Source organism: Eucyclogobius newberryi, unplaced genomic scaffold (assembly GCF_026437365.1).
Source record: "Eucyclogobius newberryi isolate DKJ021-1_F unplaced genomic scaffold, fEucNew1.0.hap1 SCAF_3, whole genome shotgun sequence".
Taxonomy (NCBI): domain Eukaryota; kingdom Metazoa; phylum Chordata; class Actinopteri; order Gobiiformes; family Gobiidae; genus Eucyclogobius; species Eucyclogobius newberryi.
In genome coordinates, this window is record NW_027315945.1 from 2,479,015 (window position 1) to 2,498,688 (window position 19,674).

General features: G+C 47.8%; 1 protein-coding gene across 12 annotated transcripts in view; it reads right to left on the minus strand.

Moving 5' to 3' along the window:
* The window catches only part of syngap1b (synaptic Ras GTPase activating protein 1b), a 324,464-nt gene that overhangs the window by 121,948 nt on the left and 182,842 nt on the right, over positions 1-19,674 (minus strand). For all 12 annotated transcript variants that reach the window (XM_072460138.1, XM_072460136.1, XM_072460135.1 and 9 more), the window contains 5 exons: positions 18,777-19,112; positions 18,517-18,661; positions 4,456-4,600; positions 2,136-2,372; positions 334-535 (listed from right to left, as the gene is read on the minus strand). In XM_072460138.1, coding sequence (XP_072316239.1) covers positions 334-535; positions 2,136-2,372; positions 4,456-4,600; positions 18,517-18,661; positions 18,777-19,112 — 1,065 coding nt within the window. The remainder of the gene's footprint in view (positions 1-333; positions 536-2,135; positions 2,373-4,455; positions 4,601-18,516; positions 18,662-18,776; positions 19,113-19,674) is intronic.

The window sequence follows — 19,674 nt, forward strand, 5'->3', positions numbered from 1 at the left end:
AAAGTTGTCAACTATTGGTCACAGGTGAATAGGTCAAATATCCTGTCTCCATGAGCTGTTTTACCAAATCTGCTACCATGTTGTTTAGAACTCTACAAACATGTTCCAAAGTGCATACTATGAATTATAAATACACATATTGCCATTGATGAGACTGGCTACATTAGCTTTTATTTAAATATTGTTTTGAATTATTTATTGTATGTTTCTAACTGTATTCATTTAAATTTTATTTCATTTAATATTTTTTCTGAGATTCTTCCAGCCCAAAAGTCCGAGAACCATGATGGGTGCCTGTAGTTTGAGTGTTGTAGTGTGGAGTAAAAGGAGTACCTTGCTGAGCTGGGCCATGACCTCCCAGAGCAGGGTGTGCAGGATGGACAGCTCGCGGCCCAGGTCGATGTAGCCCTCAAAGCTTCCCGCGTTGCTCACACTGTCCAGGTTGGAGATTTCAAAAAGGAACTGCTGCATGGCGCCCCATTCAATCTCCAGGAACTCGTTCATGAAACACATGTACTCCTCTTTAATGCCAAACCTGCACACGACAGAGACAGCGACATGTGAAGGAATAGTAAAGTGTAGTAAAGTCTTGCTCCAGTTTGCTCCTAAATAACATTTTTGTTTTTTAACTATTTTTGCCTTCCATAAATATGACTTATCGAGGAGTTTAAGAACACTTTATGTTTTTAATATCTTATATTTTATCATTTGCAAAGCCAAAGGGAAACAAAGCTTTTTAACAGATTGAAGTTTGGGATCAGGACCACGCCCCTTCCTGGGGCTGCACTATTCAAGCAAATAAGGGCTTTAAAGGTCCCTGGGGAATTTCTTCCGGGCTCTTCAGGGGTAGGCCCTATGTTGTCAGTTGAGGTTTTTGCTCCTGTTCCTGCTCATCATTGTCTCCCTCTGTCATATGTGCCGCAGGACCGCGGCACATATGACCACAGGATCCGCCATGATGCACATCGTTTGCCACTAGAGGCACCGTACGACGGCCCCTTTCGCGTTCAGGAAGCCGGGCCTAAGGCCTTCCTGGTGGAGTAGGGAACTTGTCACGAGCGGGTTTCAGTGGATCGTTTAAAACCGGCCCATGTGCTTAAAGACGAGGAGGTGCAGTTAGCCCTCGCTGCTCGCGTAGCCGCCCTCCTGCCTCCATCATTACCAAGGATAGTTTGCATAAGCCAGTCTCACCCTCCGTGGTGGTCAAGCGCAGTGGTAGGGGTAGGACTATTACAGTTCCTAAACGTTACTGTTAACTTTAATTCTATTTGTTATTTTGTGTGTTCGGGGGGAGCTGTATGGCAAACCTGTATTATTTATGTTTCACAAAACATATTTTATTGTGAAGGGGCTAAGGAAGTGTTAGGGGGAGAGGGTATTTTGGTTGACTGTTGTTGCACAGGTGAGGTTGATGGAAGTGAATAAAGAGGAGACTGAAAAGTACTTCTCGTCTGCTTATTCTAACTTCCACAATACCAAAAGAAGGAAAGGACCGACTTTGACTGTGCCTCATTTAGACCCATTTCTACTTTGCATGTAGACACCCTTTGGCTGTTGGCAAGTGCTATACAAATAAAACAAATAAACCTGCCCAAAAAGCATGATATGTCTTCTGTAACATAAAGCAGAACTGGGTAACTTTGATTATACAGCGCCCCCTGCAGCTCTTTTGGGAAAATACATTGTAACTTTTGTGTCCCTTTGCTTTTATTATTTTGTTCGTTTTTATTTGGTTTGTATGTATGTATTTTTATATTTTCTTTTAATTTTTGATTGTTTTAACATATTTTGCTTTTGCTTGTTTTGTTGTGCAGAACTCTGGAGACTTTGTGTTGGTCAAATGTGCTGCACAAATAAAGTTGGATTAGATTGGATTGTCTTGAACAACATAATATATAATATAATATAATCACAGACGGGCCAGGGTTTCTCAGGTGAGAAAACATATTTTCAAACGCCCATCAATGTTATCAATGTAATTGTTGTAGCCATTATTCCCATTGAAATCATTGAGGCCATGACTCCGAGAGGTATGTCCCAGGAACATAAATCACTAAGTTAAGGACAGAAGTATAGCAGTAAAAGCCCAAAAGTAAATATAGTAAAACTCCCTTTTATTGTTAAATATGACTTACTTGGAGAAGTTAGCCAGGTTTTGTACCACCTTGGCAATGAGCGTGAGAGTGCGTGACGTCTGCTCGTCGGGGTATTCCTGGGTGAGGTTGAAGAGGGACGGGGACATGATGGCAGGACACAGGAAGCGCAGGAAGAGCGAACCACTGATGAGACGCTCTGAGATGTCCTCACGACCTCGCTCGGCACAGCGCACACGCCACGATGCAAAGACCTCTTTCAGCTCCCGCGGGAACACACTGAGGCCACACGGGCACAAACAACATCCTGATCACACGCTATAGAAGATAAGATATTCCTTTATTGTCCACACATACCAGCACATGATAACATATGGAAACATTTCAGTAAACATGACCATTTAGTCTCTTCTCCTTTGATCTGCACCAGTGTGCTGGAGCTCCTTTATGTATTTAAAGTCCCCATACATCTTTAACAGAGAGAGAGACAGAGAGGGAGAGAGACAGAGAGGGAGATAGATAGAGGAGAGAGAGAGGAGACAAAGAGAGAGAGGGAGAGAGACAGAGAGAGAGACAGAGAGGAGACAGAGAGAGAGGGAGAGAGACAGAGGAGACGGAGAGAGAGAGAGAGAGAGAGGAGAGAGAGGACACAGAGAGAGAGAGGAGGAGAGAGAGAGAGAGAAGAGAGAGAGGAGGAGAGAGAGAGAGAAGAAAGAGAGAGGAGAGAGAGGGAGAGAGACAGAGGAGACGGAGAGAGAGAGAGAGAGAGAGGAGAGAGAGGGAGAGAGACAGAGGAGACGGAGAGAGAGAGAGAGAGAGAGGAGAGAGAGGACACAGAGAGAGAGAGGAGGAGAGAGAGAGAGAGAAGAGAGAGCGAGGAGACAGAGAGAGAGGGAGAAAGACAGAGAGGGAGAGAGATAGAGGAGAGAGAGAGGAGACAAAGAGAGAGAGAGGGAGAGAGACAGAGAGAGAGGGAGAAAGACAGAGAGGGAGAGAGATAGAGGAGAGAGAGAGGAGACAAAGAGAGAGAGAGGGAGAGAGACAGAGAGAGAGAGAAAGAGAGAGAGAGAGAGGGAGAGGACACATAGAACGAGGGAGAGAGAGAGAAAGAGAGAGAGAAAGAGGACACAGAGAGAGGGAGGGAGAGAGAGAGAGAGAGACAGAGAGAGGAGACAAAGAGAGAGAGGGAGAGAGAGAGAATACAGAGAAAGAGAGAGAGAGGGAGAGAGAGAGAGAGGACACAGAGAGGACACCGAGAGGACAGAGAGAAAGGACACAGAGAGGAAACAGAGAGATGACACAGAGAGAGGACACAGAGAGGAAACAGAGAGAGGACACAGAGAGAGGACACAGAGAGAGACACAGAGAGAGGACACAGAGAGGAAACAGAGAGATGACACAGAGAGAGGACACAGAGAGAGACACAGAGAGAGGACACAGAGAGGAAACAGAGAGATGACACAGAGAGGACACAGAGAGGACAAAGAAAGAGAGAGGAGGAGAGAGAGAGGAGAGAGAGCGAGAGAGAGAGAGAGAGAGAGAGAGGGAGAGAAAGAGAGAGGGAGGACACATAGAGAGAGGGAGAGAAAGAGAGAGGACACAGAGAGGACAACGAGAGAGGACACAGAGAGGACACAGAGAGAGACACTGAGAGAGGACACAGAGAAAGGACACAGATAGGACACAGAGAGAGACACTGAAAGAGGACACAGAGAGAGGACACAGAGAGGACACAGAGAAGACACAGAGAAGACAGAGAGAGAGAGAGCGAGGAGGAGAGAGAGACAGAGAGAGGGAAAGAGACAGCGAGGGAGAGAGAGAGAGAGGGAGAGAGGAGACAAAGAGAGAGAGAGGGAGAGAGACAGGGAGAGAGAGAGAGAGAGAGAGAGAGAGAGAGAGGGAGAGGACACATAGAGAGAGGGAGAGAGAAAGAAAGAGAGAGACAGAGAAAGAGAGGACACAGAGAGAGGGAGGGAGAGAGAGAGAGAGGATACAGAGAGAGAGAGAGGATGAGGAGAGAGAGAGAGGAGACAAAGAGGGAGAGAGACAGAGAGAGAGGGAGAGAGACAGAGAGAGAGAGGGAGAGCGACAGAGAGAGAGAGAGAGAGAAAGAGAGGGAGAGAGAGAGAGAGAGGAGAGGGAGAGAGACAGAGAGAGGACACAGAGAAAGGACAAAGATATGACACAGAGAGAGACACAGAGAGGACACAGAGAGAGGACACAGAGAGGACACAGAGAGGACACAGAGAGAGGACACAGAGAGGACACAGAGAGGACACAGAGAGAGGACACAGAGAGGACACAGAGAGGACACAGAGAGAGGACACAGAGAGGACACAGAGAGAGACAGGCCGTCACCCACCACTGAGAGTTGATGATCTTGCAGAGGGCCAGCTCGCAGCACATGCGCAGGTTGGCCTGGTGGTCCAGGAGCACTGAGGGTGGGATCCTCATGGGGTCCACTTCACAGTTCTCCTCAGACTCATATAAGGCCCTGATGAACTCTCCTGACAACACAACACGGGGAAAACTACAGTCAGCTCAAATACGAGTGTATGAGGCCCTGTACGTGGAGCTCCTTTAGGGTCTACGTGGTCATTTGGACCTGACTTACACCTGCTAAGTCCTGCTTTCGTTTCACTTTTAAAATGCAAGCTCAGAATTGGTTTGGAACTGGTTGATGGGGAAGGATAAGTCGCCTCGTCTACTCTCCCTTTGTACCCACAAAAAAAAACAAAGCAAAGACAAAGGAGGAATGATAACTCCAAGAAAGTCTCCTAAAGGAAAGAGTTCTTTGATAACTTTAACCTCCATGAGAAATTAGCTTCTCAAGCTAACCTTAGCATAGCGGCTACTCTACAAGACTCGAACATGGAAGGACGCGGGAGGACGCAGGTGGACCCTGGGATATTAGACCCCCCCTCACACATTATTATAAGGATAAGCATTTATTTGGTTTATTTATTTGTTGTTCGTTAAAATACTTTGATTAAATTATTTTGTTTTCAAATACTGAATACTGGTGATTCTGGACTATGGCTGACCACACACATTTGTCAAACCTACATACACAGCTCACAACACCTGCATGAGCTCACAACACCTGCATGAGCTCACAACACCTGCATGAGCTCACAACACCTGCATGAGCTCACAACATCTGCATGAGCCCACAACACCTGCATGAGCTCACAACATCTGCATGAGCCCACAACACCTGCATGAGCTCACAACATCTGCATGAGCCCACAACACCTGCATGATCCCACAACACCTGCATGATTCCACAACACCTGCATGAGCTCAAAACACCTGCATGAGCTCACAACATCTGCATGTGCTCACAACATCTGCATGAGCCCACCACACCTGCATGATCCCAAAACACCTGCATGAGCTCACAACACCTGAATGAGCCCTAAACACCTGCATGAGCTCACAACATCTGCATGAGCTCAGAACATCTGCATGAGCTCACAACACCTGCATGAGCCCACAACATCTGCATGAGCTCACAACATCTGAATGAGCTCACAACGTCTGAATGAACAACAAAACATCTGCATGAGCCCACAACACCTGAATGAGCTCATATAACCTGCATGAGCCCTCAACACCTGCATGAGCTCACAACATCTGCATAAGCTCACAACATCTGCATGAGCACACAATATCTGCATGAGCCCACACACCTGCATGAGCTCACAACATCTGCATGAGCTTACAACACCTGCATGAGCTCACAACATATAAACGAGCTCACAACACCTGCATGAGCTCACAACACCTGCATGAGCCCTCAACACCTGCATGAGTTCACAACACCAGCATGAGCTCACAACACCTGCATGAGCTCACAAAATCTAAATGAGCCCTCAACACCTGCATGAGCTCACACACCTGCATGAGCTCACAACATCTGCATGAGCTCACAACATCTGCACGAGCTCACAACATATGCATGAGCTCACAATACCTGCATGAGCTCAAAACACCTGCATGAGCCCTTAACATCTGCATGAGCTCACAACACCTGCATGAGCTCACAACAACTGCATGACCCCACAACACCTGCATGAGCTCACAACACCTGCATGAGCTCACACACATGCATGAGCTCACAACATCTGCATGAGCTCACAACATCTGCATGAGCTCACAACACCTGCATGAGCTCACAACATCTGCATGAGCTCACAACACCTGCATGAGCTCAAAAAATCAGCATGAGCTCACAACACATATATGAGCTCAAAACACCTGCATGAGCTCAAACCACCTGCATGAGCCCACACACCTGCATGAGCTCAAAACACCTGCATGAGCTCACAACACCTGCATGAGCTCACAATACCTGCATGAGCTCACAACATCTGAATGAGCTCAAAACACCTGCATGAGCTCACAACACCTGCATGAGCTCAAAACACCTGCTTGAGCTCAAAACACCTGCATGAGCCCTCAACACCTGCATGAGTTCACACACCTGCATGAGCTCACAACACCTGCATGAGGCCACAACATCTGCATGAGCCAACAACATCTGCATGAGCTAACAACATCTGCATGAGCTCACAACACCTGCTGGAGCCCTCAACACGTGCATGAGCCCTCAACACGTGCATGAGTTCACAACACCTGCTCGAGCTCACAACATCTGCATGAGCTCACGACACCTGCATGAGCTCAAAACATATGCATGATCTCAAAATCTGCATGAGCTCAAAACACCTGCTTGAGCTCAAAACACCTGCATGAGCCCTCAACACCTGCATGAGTTCACACACCTGCATGAGCTCACAACACCTGCATGAGGCCACAACATCTGCATGAGCCAACAACATCTGCATGAGCTAACAACATCTGCATGAGCTCACAACACCTGCTGGAGCCCTCAACACCTGCATGAGTTCACAACACCAGCATGAGCTCACAACACCTGCATGAGCTCACAAAATCTAAATGAGCCCTCAACACCTGCATGAGCTCACACACCTGCATGAGCTCACAACATCTGCATGAGCTCACAACATCTGCACGAGCTCACAACATATGCATGAGCTCACAATACCTGCATGAGCTCAAAACACCTGCATGAGCCCTTAACATCTGCATGAGCTCACAACACCTGCATGAGCTCACAACAACTGCATGACCCCACAACACCTGCATGAGCTCACAACACCTGCATGAGCTCACACACATGCATGAGCTCACAACATCTGCATGAGCTCACAACATCTGCATGAGCTCACAACACCTGCATGAGCTCACAACATCTGCATGAGCTCACAACACCTGCATGAGCTCAAAAAATCAGCATGAGCTCACAACACATATATGAGCTCAAAACACCTGCATGAGCTCAAACCACCTGCATGAGCCCACACACCTGCATGAGCTCAAAACACCTGCATGAGCTCACAACACCTGCATGAGCTCACAATACCTGCATGAGCTCACAACATCTGAATGAGCTCAAAACACCTGCATGAGCTCACAACACCTGCATGAGCTCAAAACACCTGCTTGAGCTCAAAACACCTGCATGAGCCCTCAACACCTGCATGAGTTCACACACCTGCATGAGCTCACAACACCTGCATGAGGCCACAACATCTGCATGAGCTCACAACATCTGCATGAGCTCACAACATCTGCATGAGCCAACAACATCTGCATGAGCTAACAACATCTGCATGAGCTCACAACACCTGCTGGAGCCCTCAACACGTGCATGAGCCCTCAACACGTGCATGAGTTCACAACACCTGCTCGAGCTCACAACATCTGCATGAGCTCACGACACCTGCATGAGCTCAAAACATATGCATGATCTCACAAAATCTGCATGAGCTCACAACATCTGCATGAGATCACAACACATGCATGAGCTCACAACATCTGCATGAGCCCTCAACACCTGCATGAGCTCACACACCTGGATGAGCTCAAAACATCTGCATGAGCTCCCAACATTTGCATGAGCCCACAACACCTGCATGAGCTCACAACATCTGCATGAGCTCACAACATATGCATGAGCTCACAACATATGCATGAGCTCACAACACCTGCTTGAGCTCACAACACCTGCATGAGCTCTTAACAACTGCATGACCCCACAACACCTGCATGAGCTCACATCATCGGCATGATCTCACAACACCTGCATGAGCTCACAACATCTGCATGAGCTCACAACATCTGCATGAGCCCAAAACATCTGCATGAGCTCACAATATCTGCATGAGCTCACAACATATGCATGAGCTCACAACACCTGCATGGGCTCACAACATCTGCATGAGCTCACAAAATCTGCATGAGCTCACAACATCTGCATGAGCCCACCACACCTGCATGAGCTCACAACATCTGCATGAGCTCACAACATATGCATGAGCTCACGACACCTGCATGAGCTCAAAACATATGCATGATCTCACAAAATCTGCATGAGCTCAAAACACCTGCTTGAGCTCAAAACACCTGCATGAGCCCTCAACACCTGCATGAGTTCACACACCTGCATGAGCTCACAACACCTGCATGAGGCCACAACATCTGCATGAGCCAACAACATCTGCATGAGCTAACAACATCTGCATGAGCTCACAACACCTGCTGGAGCCCAAAACACCTGCATGAGTTCACAACACCAGCATGAGCTCACAACACCTGCATGAGCTCACAAAATCTAAATGAGCCCTCAACACCTGCATGAGCTCACACACCTGCATGAGCTCACAACATCTGCATGAGCTCACAACATCTGCACGAGCTCACAACATATGCATGAGCTCACAATACCTGCATGAGCTCAAAACACCTGCATGAGCCCTTAACATCTGCATGAGCTCACAACACCTGCATGAGCTCACAACAACTGCATGACCCCACAACACCTGCATGAGCTCACAACACCTGCATGAGCTCACACACATGCATGAGCTCACAACATCTGCATGAGCTCACAACATCTGCATGAGCTCACAACACCTGCATGAGCTCACAACATCTGCATGAGCTCACAACACCTGCATGAGCTCAAAAAATCAGCATGAGCTCACAACACATATATGAGCTCAAAACACCTGCATGAGCTCAAACCAACTGCATGAGCCCACACACCTGCATGAGCTCAAAACACCTGCATGAGCTCACAACACCTGCATGAGCTCACAATACCTGCATGAGCTCACAACATCTGAATGAGCTCAAAACACCTGCATGAGCTCACAACACCTGCATGAGCTCAAAACACCTGCTTGAGCTCAAAACACCTGCATGAGCCCTCAACACCTGCATGAGTTCACACACCTGCATGAGCTCACAACACCTGCATGAGGCCACAACATCTGCATGAGCTCACAACATCTGCATGAGCTCACAACATCTGCATGAGCCAACAACATCTGCATGAGCTAACAACATCTGCATGAGCTCACAACACCTGCTGGAGCCCTCAACACGTGCATGAGCCCTCAACACGTGCATGAGTTCACAACACCTGCTCGAGCTCACAACATCTGCATGAGATCACAACACATGCATGAGCTCACAACATCTGCATGAGCCCTCAACACCTGCATGAGCTCACACACCTGGATGAGCTCAAAACATCTGCATGAGCTCCCAACATTTGCATGAGCCCACAACACCTGCATGAGCTCACAACATCTGCATGAGCTCACAACATATGCATGAGCTCACAACATATGCATGAGCTCACAACACCTGCTTGAGCTCACAACACCTGCATGAGCTCTTAACAACTGCATGACCCCACAACACCTGCATGAGCTCACATCATCGGCATGATTTCACAACACCTGCATGAGCTCACAACATCTGCATGAGCTCACAACATCTGCATGAGCCCAAAACATCTGCATGAGCTCACAATATCTGCATGAGCTCACAACATATGCATGAGCTCACAACACCTGCATGGGCTCACAACATCTGCATGAGCTCACAAAATCTGCATGAGCTCACAACATCTGCATGAGCCCACCACACCTGCATGAGCTCACAACATCTGCATGAGCTCACAACATATGCATGAGCTCACAACACCTGCATGAGCTCACATCATCGGCATGGTCTCACAACATCTGCATGAGCCCAAAACATCTGCATGAGCTCACAATATCTGCATGAGCTCACAACATCTGCATGAGCCCAAAACATCTGCATGAAATCAAAATATCTGCATGAGCTAACAACATTGTCATGAGCTTACAACATCTGCATGAGCCCTCAACACCTGCATGAGCTCAAAACATCTGCATGAGCTCTCAACATCTGCATGAGCTCACAGCACCTGCATGAGCTCACAGCACCTGCATGAGCTCACACCACCTGCATGAGCTCACAACATCTGAATGAGCTCACAACATCTGCATGAGCTCACAACACCTGCATGAGCTCACAACACCTGCATGAGCTCACAACATCTGCATGAGCTCACATCTGCATGAGCTCAAAATACCTGGATGAGCTCACAACAGCTGCATGAGCTCACAACACCTGCATGAGCTCACAACACTTGCATGAGCTCACAACACCTGCATGAGCTCACAACACCTGCATGAGCTCACAACATCTGCATGAGCCCTCAACACGTGCATGAGCTCACAACACCTGCATGAGCAAACAACATCTGCATGAGCTCACATCATCTGCATGAGCTCAGAAACCTGCATGAGCTCACAACACGTGCATGAGCTCACAACATCTGCATGAGCCCAAAACACCTGCATGAGCTCACAACGTCTGCATTAACCCTCAACACCTGCATGGGTTCACAACACCTGCATGAGCTCAAAACACCTGCATGTGCCCACAACATCTGCATGAGCCCACAACATCTGTTTGAGCTCACAACATCTGAATGAGCTCACAATATCTGCATGAGCTCCTAACATCTGCATGAGCTTAAACACCTGCAAGAGCCCTCAACACCTGCTTGAGCTCACAAAACCTGCATGAGCTCACAACACCTGCATGAGCTCACAACATCTGCATGAGCCCTCAACATCAGCATGAGCTCACAACATATTTATGAGCTAAAAACACCTGCATGAACTCACAACATCTGCATGAGCCCACAACACCTGCATGAGCTCACAACATCTGCATGAGCCCACAACACCTGCATGAGCTCACACCATCTGCATGAGCTTACAGTACCTGCATGAGCTCAAACACCTGCATGAGCCCTCAACATCTGCATGAGCTCACAACACCTGCATGAGCCCACAACACCTGCATGAGCTAACAACATCTGCATGAGCTCACAACATCAGCATGAGTTCACAAAATCTGCATGAGCTCACAACACCTGCATGAGTTCACAACATCTGCATGAGCTCACAACATCTGCATGAGCCCACAACACCTGCATGAGCTCAAAACACCTGCATGAGCTCAAAACATCTGCATGAGCTCACCACACCTGCATGAGCTCACAACACCTGCATGAGCTCACAACACCTTCATGAGCTCACAACACCTGAATGAGCTCACAACACCTGCATGAGCTCACAACATCTGCATGAGCTCACAACACCTGCATGAGCTCACAACACCTGCATGAGCTCACAACACCTGCATGAGCTCACAACATCTGCATGAGCTCACAACATCTGCATGAGCCCACAACACCTGCATGAGCTCAAAACACCTGCATGAGCTCAAAACATCTGCATGAGCTCACCACACCTGCATGAGCCCTTAACATCTGCATGAGCTCACAACACCTGCATGAGCTCACAACATCTGCATGAGCCCTCAACACCTGCATGAGCTCACACACCTGCATGAGCTCACACACCTGCATGAGCTCACAACATCTGCATGAGCTCACAATACCTGCATGAGCTCAAAACATCTGCATGAGCTCACAACACATACATGAGCTCACAACATCTGCATGAGCCCTCAACACCTGCATGAGCTCAAAACATGTGCATGAGCTCACAACACCTGCATGACTTCAAAAAACATGCATGAGCTCAAAACATCTGCATGAGCTCACAACATCTGCATGAGCTCACAACATCTGCATGAGCTAACAACATCTGCATGAGCCCACAACACCTGCATGAGCTCACAACATCTGCATGAGCTCACAACATCTGCATGAGCTCACAACATATGCATGAGCTCACAACATCTGCATGAGCTCACAACATCTGCATGAGCTCACAACATATGCATGAGCTCACAACACCTGCATGGGCTCACAACATCTGCATGAGCTCACAAAATCTGCATGAGCTCACAACATCTGCATGAGCCCACAACACCTGCATGAGCTCACAACATCTGCATGAGCTCACAACATCTGCATGAGCTCACAACATATGCATGAGCTCACAACACCTGCATGAGCTCACATCATCGGCATGGTCTCACAACACCTGCATGAGCCCAAAACATCTGCATGAGCTCACAATATCTGCATGAGCTCACAACATCTGCATGATCTCACAACATCTGCATGAGCCCAAAACATCTGCATGAAATCACAATATCTGCATGAGCTAACAACATTGTCATGAGCTTACAACACCTGCATGAGCCCTCAACACCTGCATGAGCTCAAAACATCTGCATGAGCTCAAAACATCTGCATGAGCTCACAGCACCTGCATGAGCCCTTAACATCTGCATGAGCTCACAACACCTGCATGAGCTCACAACATCTGCATGAGCCCTCAACACCTGCATGAGCTCACACACCTGCATGAGCTCACAACATCTGCATGAGCTCACAACATCTGCATGAGCTCACAACATCTGCATGAGCTCACAACATCTGCATGAGCTCACAACACCTGCATGAGCTCAAAACATCTGCATGAGCTGACAACACAAAGATGAGCTCACAACATCTGCATGAGCCCTCAACACCTGCATGAGCTCAAAACATGTGCATGAGCTCACAACACCTGCATGACTTCACAAAACATGCATGAGCTCAAAACATCTGCATGAGCTCACAACATCTGCATGAGCTCACAACATCTGCATGAGCTCACAACATCTGCATGAGCCCACAACACCTGCACTACCTCACAACACCTGCATGAGCTCACAACACCTGCATGAGCTCAAAACACCTGCATGAGCCCTTAACATATGCATGAGCTCAAAACACCTGCATGAGCTCACAACAACTGCATGACCCCACAACACCTGCATGAGCTCACACACCTGCATGAGCTCACAACATCTGCATGAACTAACAACACCTGCATGAGCTCAAAACATCTGCATGAGCCCTCAACACCTGCATGAGCTCACAACACCTGCATGAGCTCACAACATCTGCATGAGCTCACAACATCTGCATGAGCTCACAACATCTGCATGAGCCCACAACACCTGCATGAGCTCACAACATCTGCATGAGCTCACATCTGCATGAGCTCACAAAATCTGCATGAGCTCACACCATCTGCATGAGCCCTCAACACCTGCATGAGCTCACAACACCTGCATGAGCTCACTCACCTGCATGAGCTCACAACATCTGCATGAGCTCACAACACCTGCATGAGCTCACAAAATCTAAATGAGCCCTCAACATCTGCATGAGCAAACAACATCTGAATGAGCCCTCAACACCTGCATGAGCTCACACACCTGCATGAGCTCACAATACCTGCATGAGCTCAAAACACCTGCATGAGCCCTTAACATCTGCATGAGCTCAAAACACCTGCATGAGCTCACAACAACTGCATGACCCCACAACACCTGCATGAGCTCACATCATCTGCATGATCTCACAACATCTGCATGAGCTCACAACATTTGCATGAGCTCACAACATCTGAATGAGCTCACAACACCTGCATGAGCTCACAACACCTGCATGAGCTCACACACCTGCATGAGCTCACACCACCTGCATGAGCTCACAACACCTGCATGAGCTCACAACATCTGCATGAGCTCAAAACATCTGCATGAGCTCACAACATCTGCATGAGCTCACAACATCTGCATGAGCCCTCAACACATGCATGAGCTCAAAACATCTGCATGAGCTCACAAAACATGCATGAGCTCAAAACATCTGCATGAGCTCAAAATACCTGCATGAGCCTTTAACATCTGCATGAGCTCACAACACCTGCATGAGCTCACAACAACTGCATGACCCCACAACACCTGCATGATCCCTTAACATCTGCATGAGCTCACAACAACTACATGATCTTACAACACCTGCATGAGCTCAAAACATCTGCATGAGCCCTCAACACCTGCATGAGCTCACTCACCTGCATGAGCTCACAACATCTGCATGAGGTCACAACATCTGCATGAGCTCACAACATCTGCATGAGCTCACATCTGCATGAGCTCACAAAATCTGCATGAGCTCACACCATCTGCATGAGCCCTCAACACCTGCATGCGTCCTTAACATCTGCATGAGCTCACAACAACTACATGAGCTCACAACACCTGCATGAGCTCAAAACATCTGCATGAGCCCTCAACACCTGCATGAGCTCACAACACCTGCATGAGCTCACAACATCTGCATGAGCTCACAACATCTGCATGAGCTCACAACATCTGCATGAGCTCACAACATCTGCATGAGCTCACATCTGCATGAGCTCACAAAATCTGCATGAGCTCACACCATCTGCATGAGCCCTCAACACCTGCATGAGCTCACAACACCTGCATGAGCTCACTCACCTGCATGAGCTCACAACATCTGCATGAGCTCACAACACCTGCATGAGCTCACAAAATCTAAATGAGCCCTCAACACCTGCATGAGCTCACACACCTGCATGAGCTCACAACATCTGCATGAGCTCACAACATCTGAATGAGCCCTCAACACCTGCATGAGCTCACACACCTGCATGAGCTCACAATACCTGCATGAGCTCAAAACACCTGCATGAGCCCTTAACATCTGCATGAGCTCACAACACCTGCATGAGCTCACAACAACTGCATGACCCCACAACACCTGCATGAGCTCACATCATCTGCATGATCTCACAACACCTGCATGAGCTCACAACACCTGCATGAGCTCACTCACCTGCATGAGCTCACAACATCTGCATGAGCTCACAACACCTGCATGAGCTCACAAAATCTAAATGAGCCCTCAACACCTGCATGAGCTCACACACCTGCATGAGCTCACAACATCTGAATGAGCCCTCAACACCTGCATGAGCTCACACACCTGCATGAGCTCACACACCTGCATGAGCTCACAACATCTGCATGAGCTCACAACACCTGCATGAGCTCACAACAACTGCATGACCCCACAACACCTGCATGAGCTCACATCATCTGCATGATCTCACAACACCTGCATGAGCTCACACACCTGCATGAGCTCACACCACCTGCATGAGCTCACAACATCTGCATGAGCTCACAACATTTGCATGAGCTCACACACCTGCATGAGCTCACACCACCTGCATGAGCTCACAACATCTGCATGAGTTCACAACACCTGCATGAGCTCACACACCTGCATGAGCTCACACACCTGCATGAGCTCACACCACCTGCATGAGCTCACAACACCTGCATGAGCTCACAACATCTGCATGAGCTCAAAACATCTGCATGAGCTCACAACATCTGCATGAGCTCACAACATCTGCATGAGCCCTCAACACATGCATGAGCTCAAAACATCTGCATGAGCTCACAACACCTGCATGAGCTCACAACACCTGCATGAGCTCACAAAACATGCATGAGCTCAAAACATCTGCATGAGCTCAAAACACCTGCATGAGCTCAAAACAACTGCATGATCTTACAACACCTGCATGAGCTCAAAACATCTGCATGAGCCCTCAACACCTGCATGAGCTCACACACCTGCATGAGCTCACTCACCTGCATGAGCTCACAACATCTGCATGAGCTCACACACCTGCATGAGCTCACAACATCTGCATGAGCCCACAACACCTGCATGAGCTGAAAACATCTGCATGAGCTAACAACATCTGCATGAGCTAACATCTGCATGAGCTAACATCTGCATGAGCTCAAAACATCTGCATGAGCTAACAACATCTGCATGAGCTCAAAACATCTGCATGAGCTCACAACACCTGCATGAGCTCAAAACACCTGCATGAGCCCTCAACACCTGCATGAGCCCTCAACACCTGCATGAGCTGGAGGCGTCTGACCCTCTAATGCAGAACAAGCTTCAATGCTCTAATGACCCCTCCCTTTGACGTCCCGTAGAGAGCGAACAGGGCTCAGGAGTGAAGCATGAAGCATGGAGTGTGCAAACTCGAACATGATTATAGACATTGACAATGGTTCTAAATCCACCTGTGTGACTTACAGCTGATCAGCCCGTGTAAGCAGCTGCTCAGCCCGTGTAAGCAGCTGCTCAACCCGTGTAAGCAGCTGCTCAGCCCGTGTAAGCAGCTGCTCTGCTCGTGTAAGCAGCTGCTCAGCGACGGGCCCTCTCTCTCTGCAGGTCCTGAGCATCTGGGATAAGACAGCCCAGAGTGTGGGAAAACTGCCCCACTACATTATTATTATTTGACTTAATTAGAAATGAAAAGCAGTTTACTTTATGTGTTCTTATAGAGACAGTACCATACTTTTGAGGCTGTACAGTTCCTGAATAAAAGCCGCCCACACGAAATTTACAAATCGTCCATATTCGGGCCGCACCTGTCATAAACAGCAGGTGCCCACGTTGTAACATGAGGTATTTACACATAAATATGGCACATATTAGTGACACGCCCGTCTTTTGAACCAGGAGCTCGTGGCTGCTCCGCCGCTGGAATAATGAGACTAATTTCTCTGTGAATATGAGTCTGATCGTAATAAAACACAGTGTTTTAAAGCTTAAACTACAGAGAACACGACATGTCCCTTGGACAGGGCTTCTGTCCACTGACTTCTTCTTCTACAGTGTCAAACTGAGAGTGTCCAGCCCGTCTCGAGGAGATGGTTCCAGAGCCCAAACTGTGCGTGGAGGTGAGGCCGATTATGTCTAGTCGGTATCGTTCAACCTCCCGCACAAGCTCAGGCTCTTTCCCCCCCAGCGAGGTGACGTTCCATGTCCCCAGTGTTAGGCTCTGTGTCTGGAGATCTGATCGCCGAAGCCCCTGCCGTCGACTGCCGCCCAGATCTCTTTGCACCGGCCCCTTATGGATCCTACTGTGGGTGGTGGGTCCACGGGAGGGCGGCCCTATGTCGCTCTTTCGGGCTGTGCCCGGCCGGGCCCCTGTGGGGAAAGACCCGGCCACCAGGCGCTCACCATGGAGCACCCATCCCAGGCCTGGCTCCAGGATGGGGCCCTGGTGACGCCGACCCGGGCGACGTAACTGGCCTTGTTTTTGTTGTCATCATAAGAGGCTTCTGAATCGCTCTTTGTCTGACCCGTCACCTAGGACCTGTTTGCCTTGGGAGAACCTACCAGGGGCTTGAAGCCCCGGACAACATAGCTCCTGGGATCATTCGGGCACTCAAACCCCTCCACCACGTTAAGGTGTCGGTTCAAGGAGCATCTTTACTCCATGACTAGTTATTTAAGAATGGTTTATTCATAACCAGGACTAAGCAGTGGGTAAAAATAGTGCTTATGAAGCTTTGACTTGTTACTTTCATAATGCACTGTAGTCTATAATGACTCGTCCAGTGACAAACAACACAACCATAACTTATTCTGAGAACCATCTACAGACCGAGATGGGCTCCAATGGTTAAAAAATGAAACGTTAGTTCCTAGTAATGCATTCTCAAAATGATCTGTAACTCATTATTCATGCTTTTGTGTCTTCATGTTTAGACTATTGTAATAGTTTCCTGTTTAAACAAGAAGGAACTCTGCTCCAGAACTCCATTTCACCCTCAAAGCTCTTCCCTGGCTCCATCCAGATCTTTGGATCAGACCCTCAAACCTCACACTCTTACACAGATCCTTCCAGGCCGTTCCAGACTCTGGAATGATCTTCCGCTCTTCCTAAGGTCACTGGACTCTGTTGTTGCTTTTAAAGCTCAAAACCTTTTTATTCAGTCGAGCCTTTAAATGACATTTGTTTTAGCGGCTGATTTGACTGTTTATTGTTGTATGTGTATTGTTCACTGTAAGTTCTTTGTGTTTTTACTGTTTTATTCTGTGTTTTTGTGAAGCACTTTGTGACTTGTGTCTGTGAAAGGTGCTATACAAATAAAATGTACTTACTTACTTAGTTGGGAGGGGAAAAAACTGATTTGTCAAGCTACTTAGAGTGTCTGGAAACACATTTAAAGACTACTGCAATACTGCAATACTGCAATACTACAACAACAACGACAACAACAACAACAATCAACATCTTTCTTCTGAGTGGAATGTGCCAAATGAGCATCACTTCTGGAGACTCACCTATTGCGTCCTTGAGGTACTTGTGTCCTATGAGTTTGAGGTACTCTTCTATGGCTTTGGTTGCCAGAGTGTTCTCTCTGAAGATAAGGTGTTCTCGGTCTATGAAGCGGTCGACCTCACACATGGCCATGTCCGAGAGGAAATCCTGTGGATCAAACAAACCATGTTTTCCACTAAATCATGTGCAAAAAATGAGAGAAGAGGGATGAAGAGGACTGGAGAATAGAATAGAGTGCAGTTCCTGCAGTAGTGGAGCGTACCTTGGCCTTGCCCGTGCTCTGCAGGATGTGCACAAGCGCACACGCCACCTCCTCTTTGCTCTTGACGCTCAGCACCGGCTCCAGCACGGCACACAGCGTGCGATAGTTGTTGGTGACGTACTCTGCAAACTCCTTGTACAGCTCCATGGGCAGGATGTTCATGGTCTGGAAGCGGGACTTGAGGCGTAGCGATGCATTGATGACTTTGGCTCCACCCACTCCGGTCCCTTTGGTCAGGGCACTGGGCTGGATGACCGGGTACCACTGCTCCACAAAGTGCCGGCCTGTGATGCTGGAGATGGGGATGCTGACCAGGCCCAGGTACGTGCTCTTTTCCTTAGTGGACAAAAAGAGATTTGACATGAGATGTTGGGTTCACGAGACATAACGACATTCGGCTTGTATTTTAATAATTAAGAATTCTATGGTTGACATTGCCTTTTAACAGTCAAATTGTAGATGTTTTAGTTAACTAGTTTATCTTTTGTATTGTTGTAATTACTGGGATGGCATTATAGTGGGGATCATCCCTGCTAAATATTTATCATAGTTTAAGTGTTAATTAAGCAATCATTTAACAAAACTGTTATTATTTGAGCATAACTAGTTTGTAATTAATATGAAATATTGAAAATTATTCACAATATGGTTGCTAGGTAACAATTATATCTACTTATAACACATCTGCTGCTCATCTCAAACTAGGAAGTAACTGGAAGAAAATAGGCGAGAAAGACATGGTCACAGCTCTTACAGGGGGGTCTGGGGGTCCTTCCCCTGCAACATTTCAGCCTAAAAAACTTTAAATAAATAAATATTTAATATAGAACTAAGAAATGTGTCTTAGTCAGAGTCTTGAGGTCCAAATACAGAGTCCTGAGGTCCAAATACAGAGTCC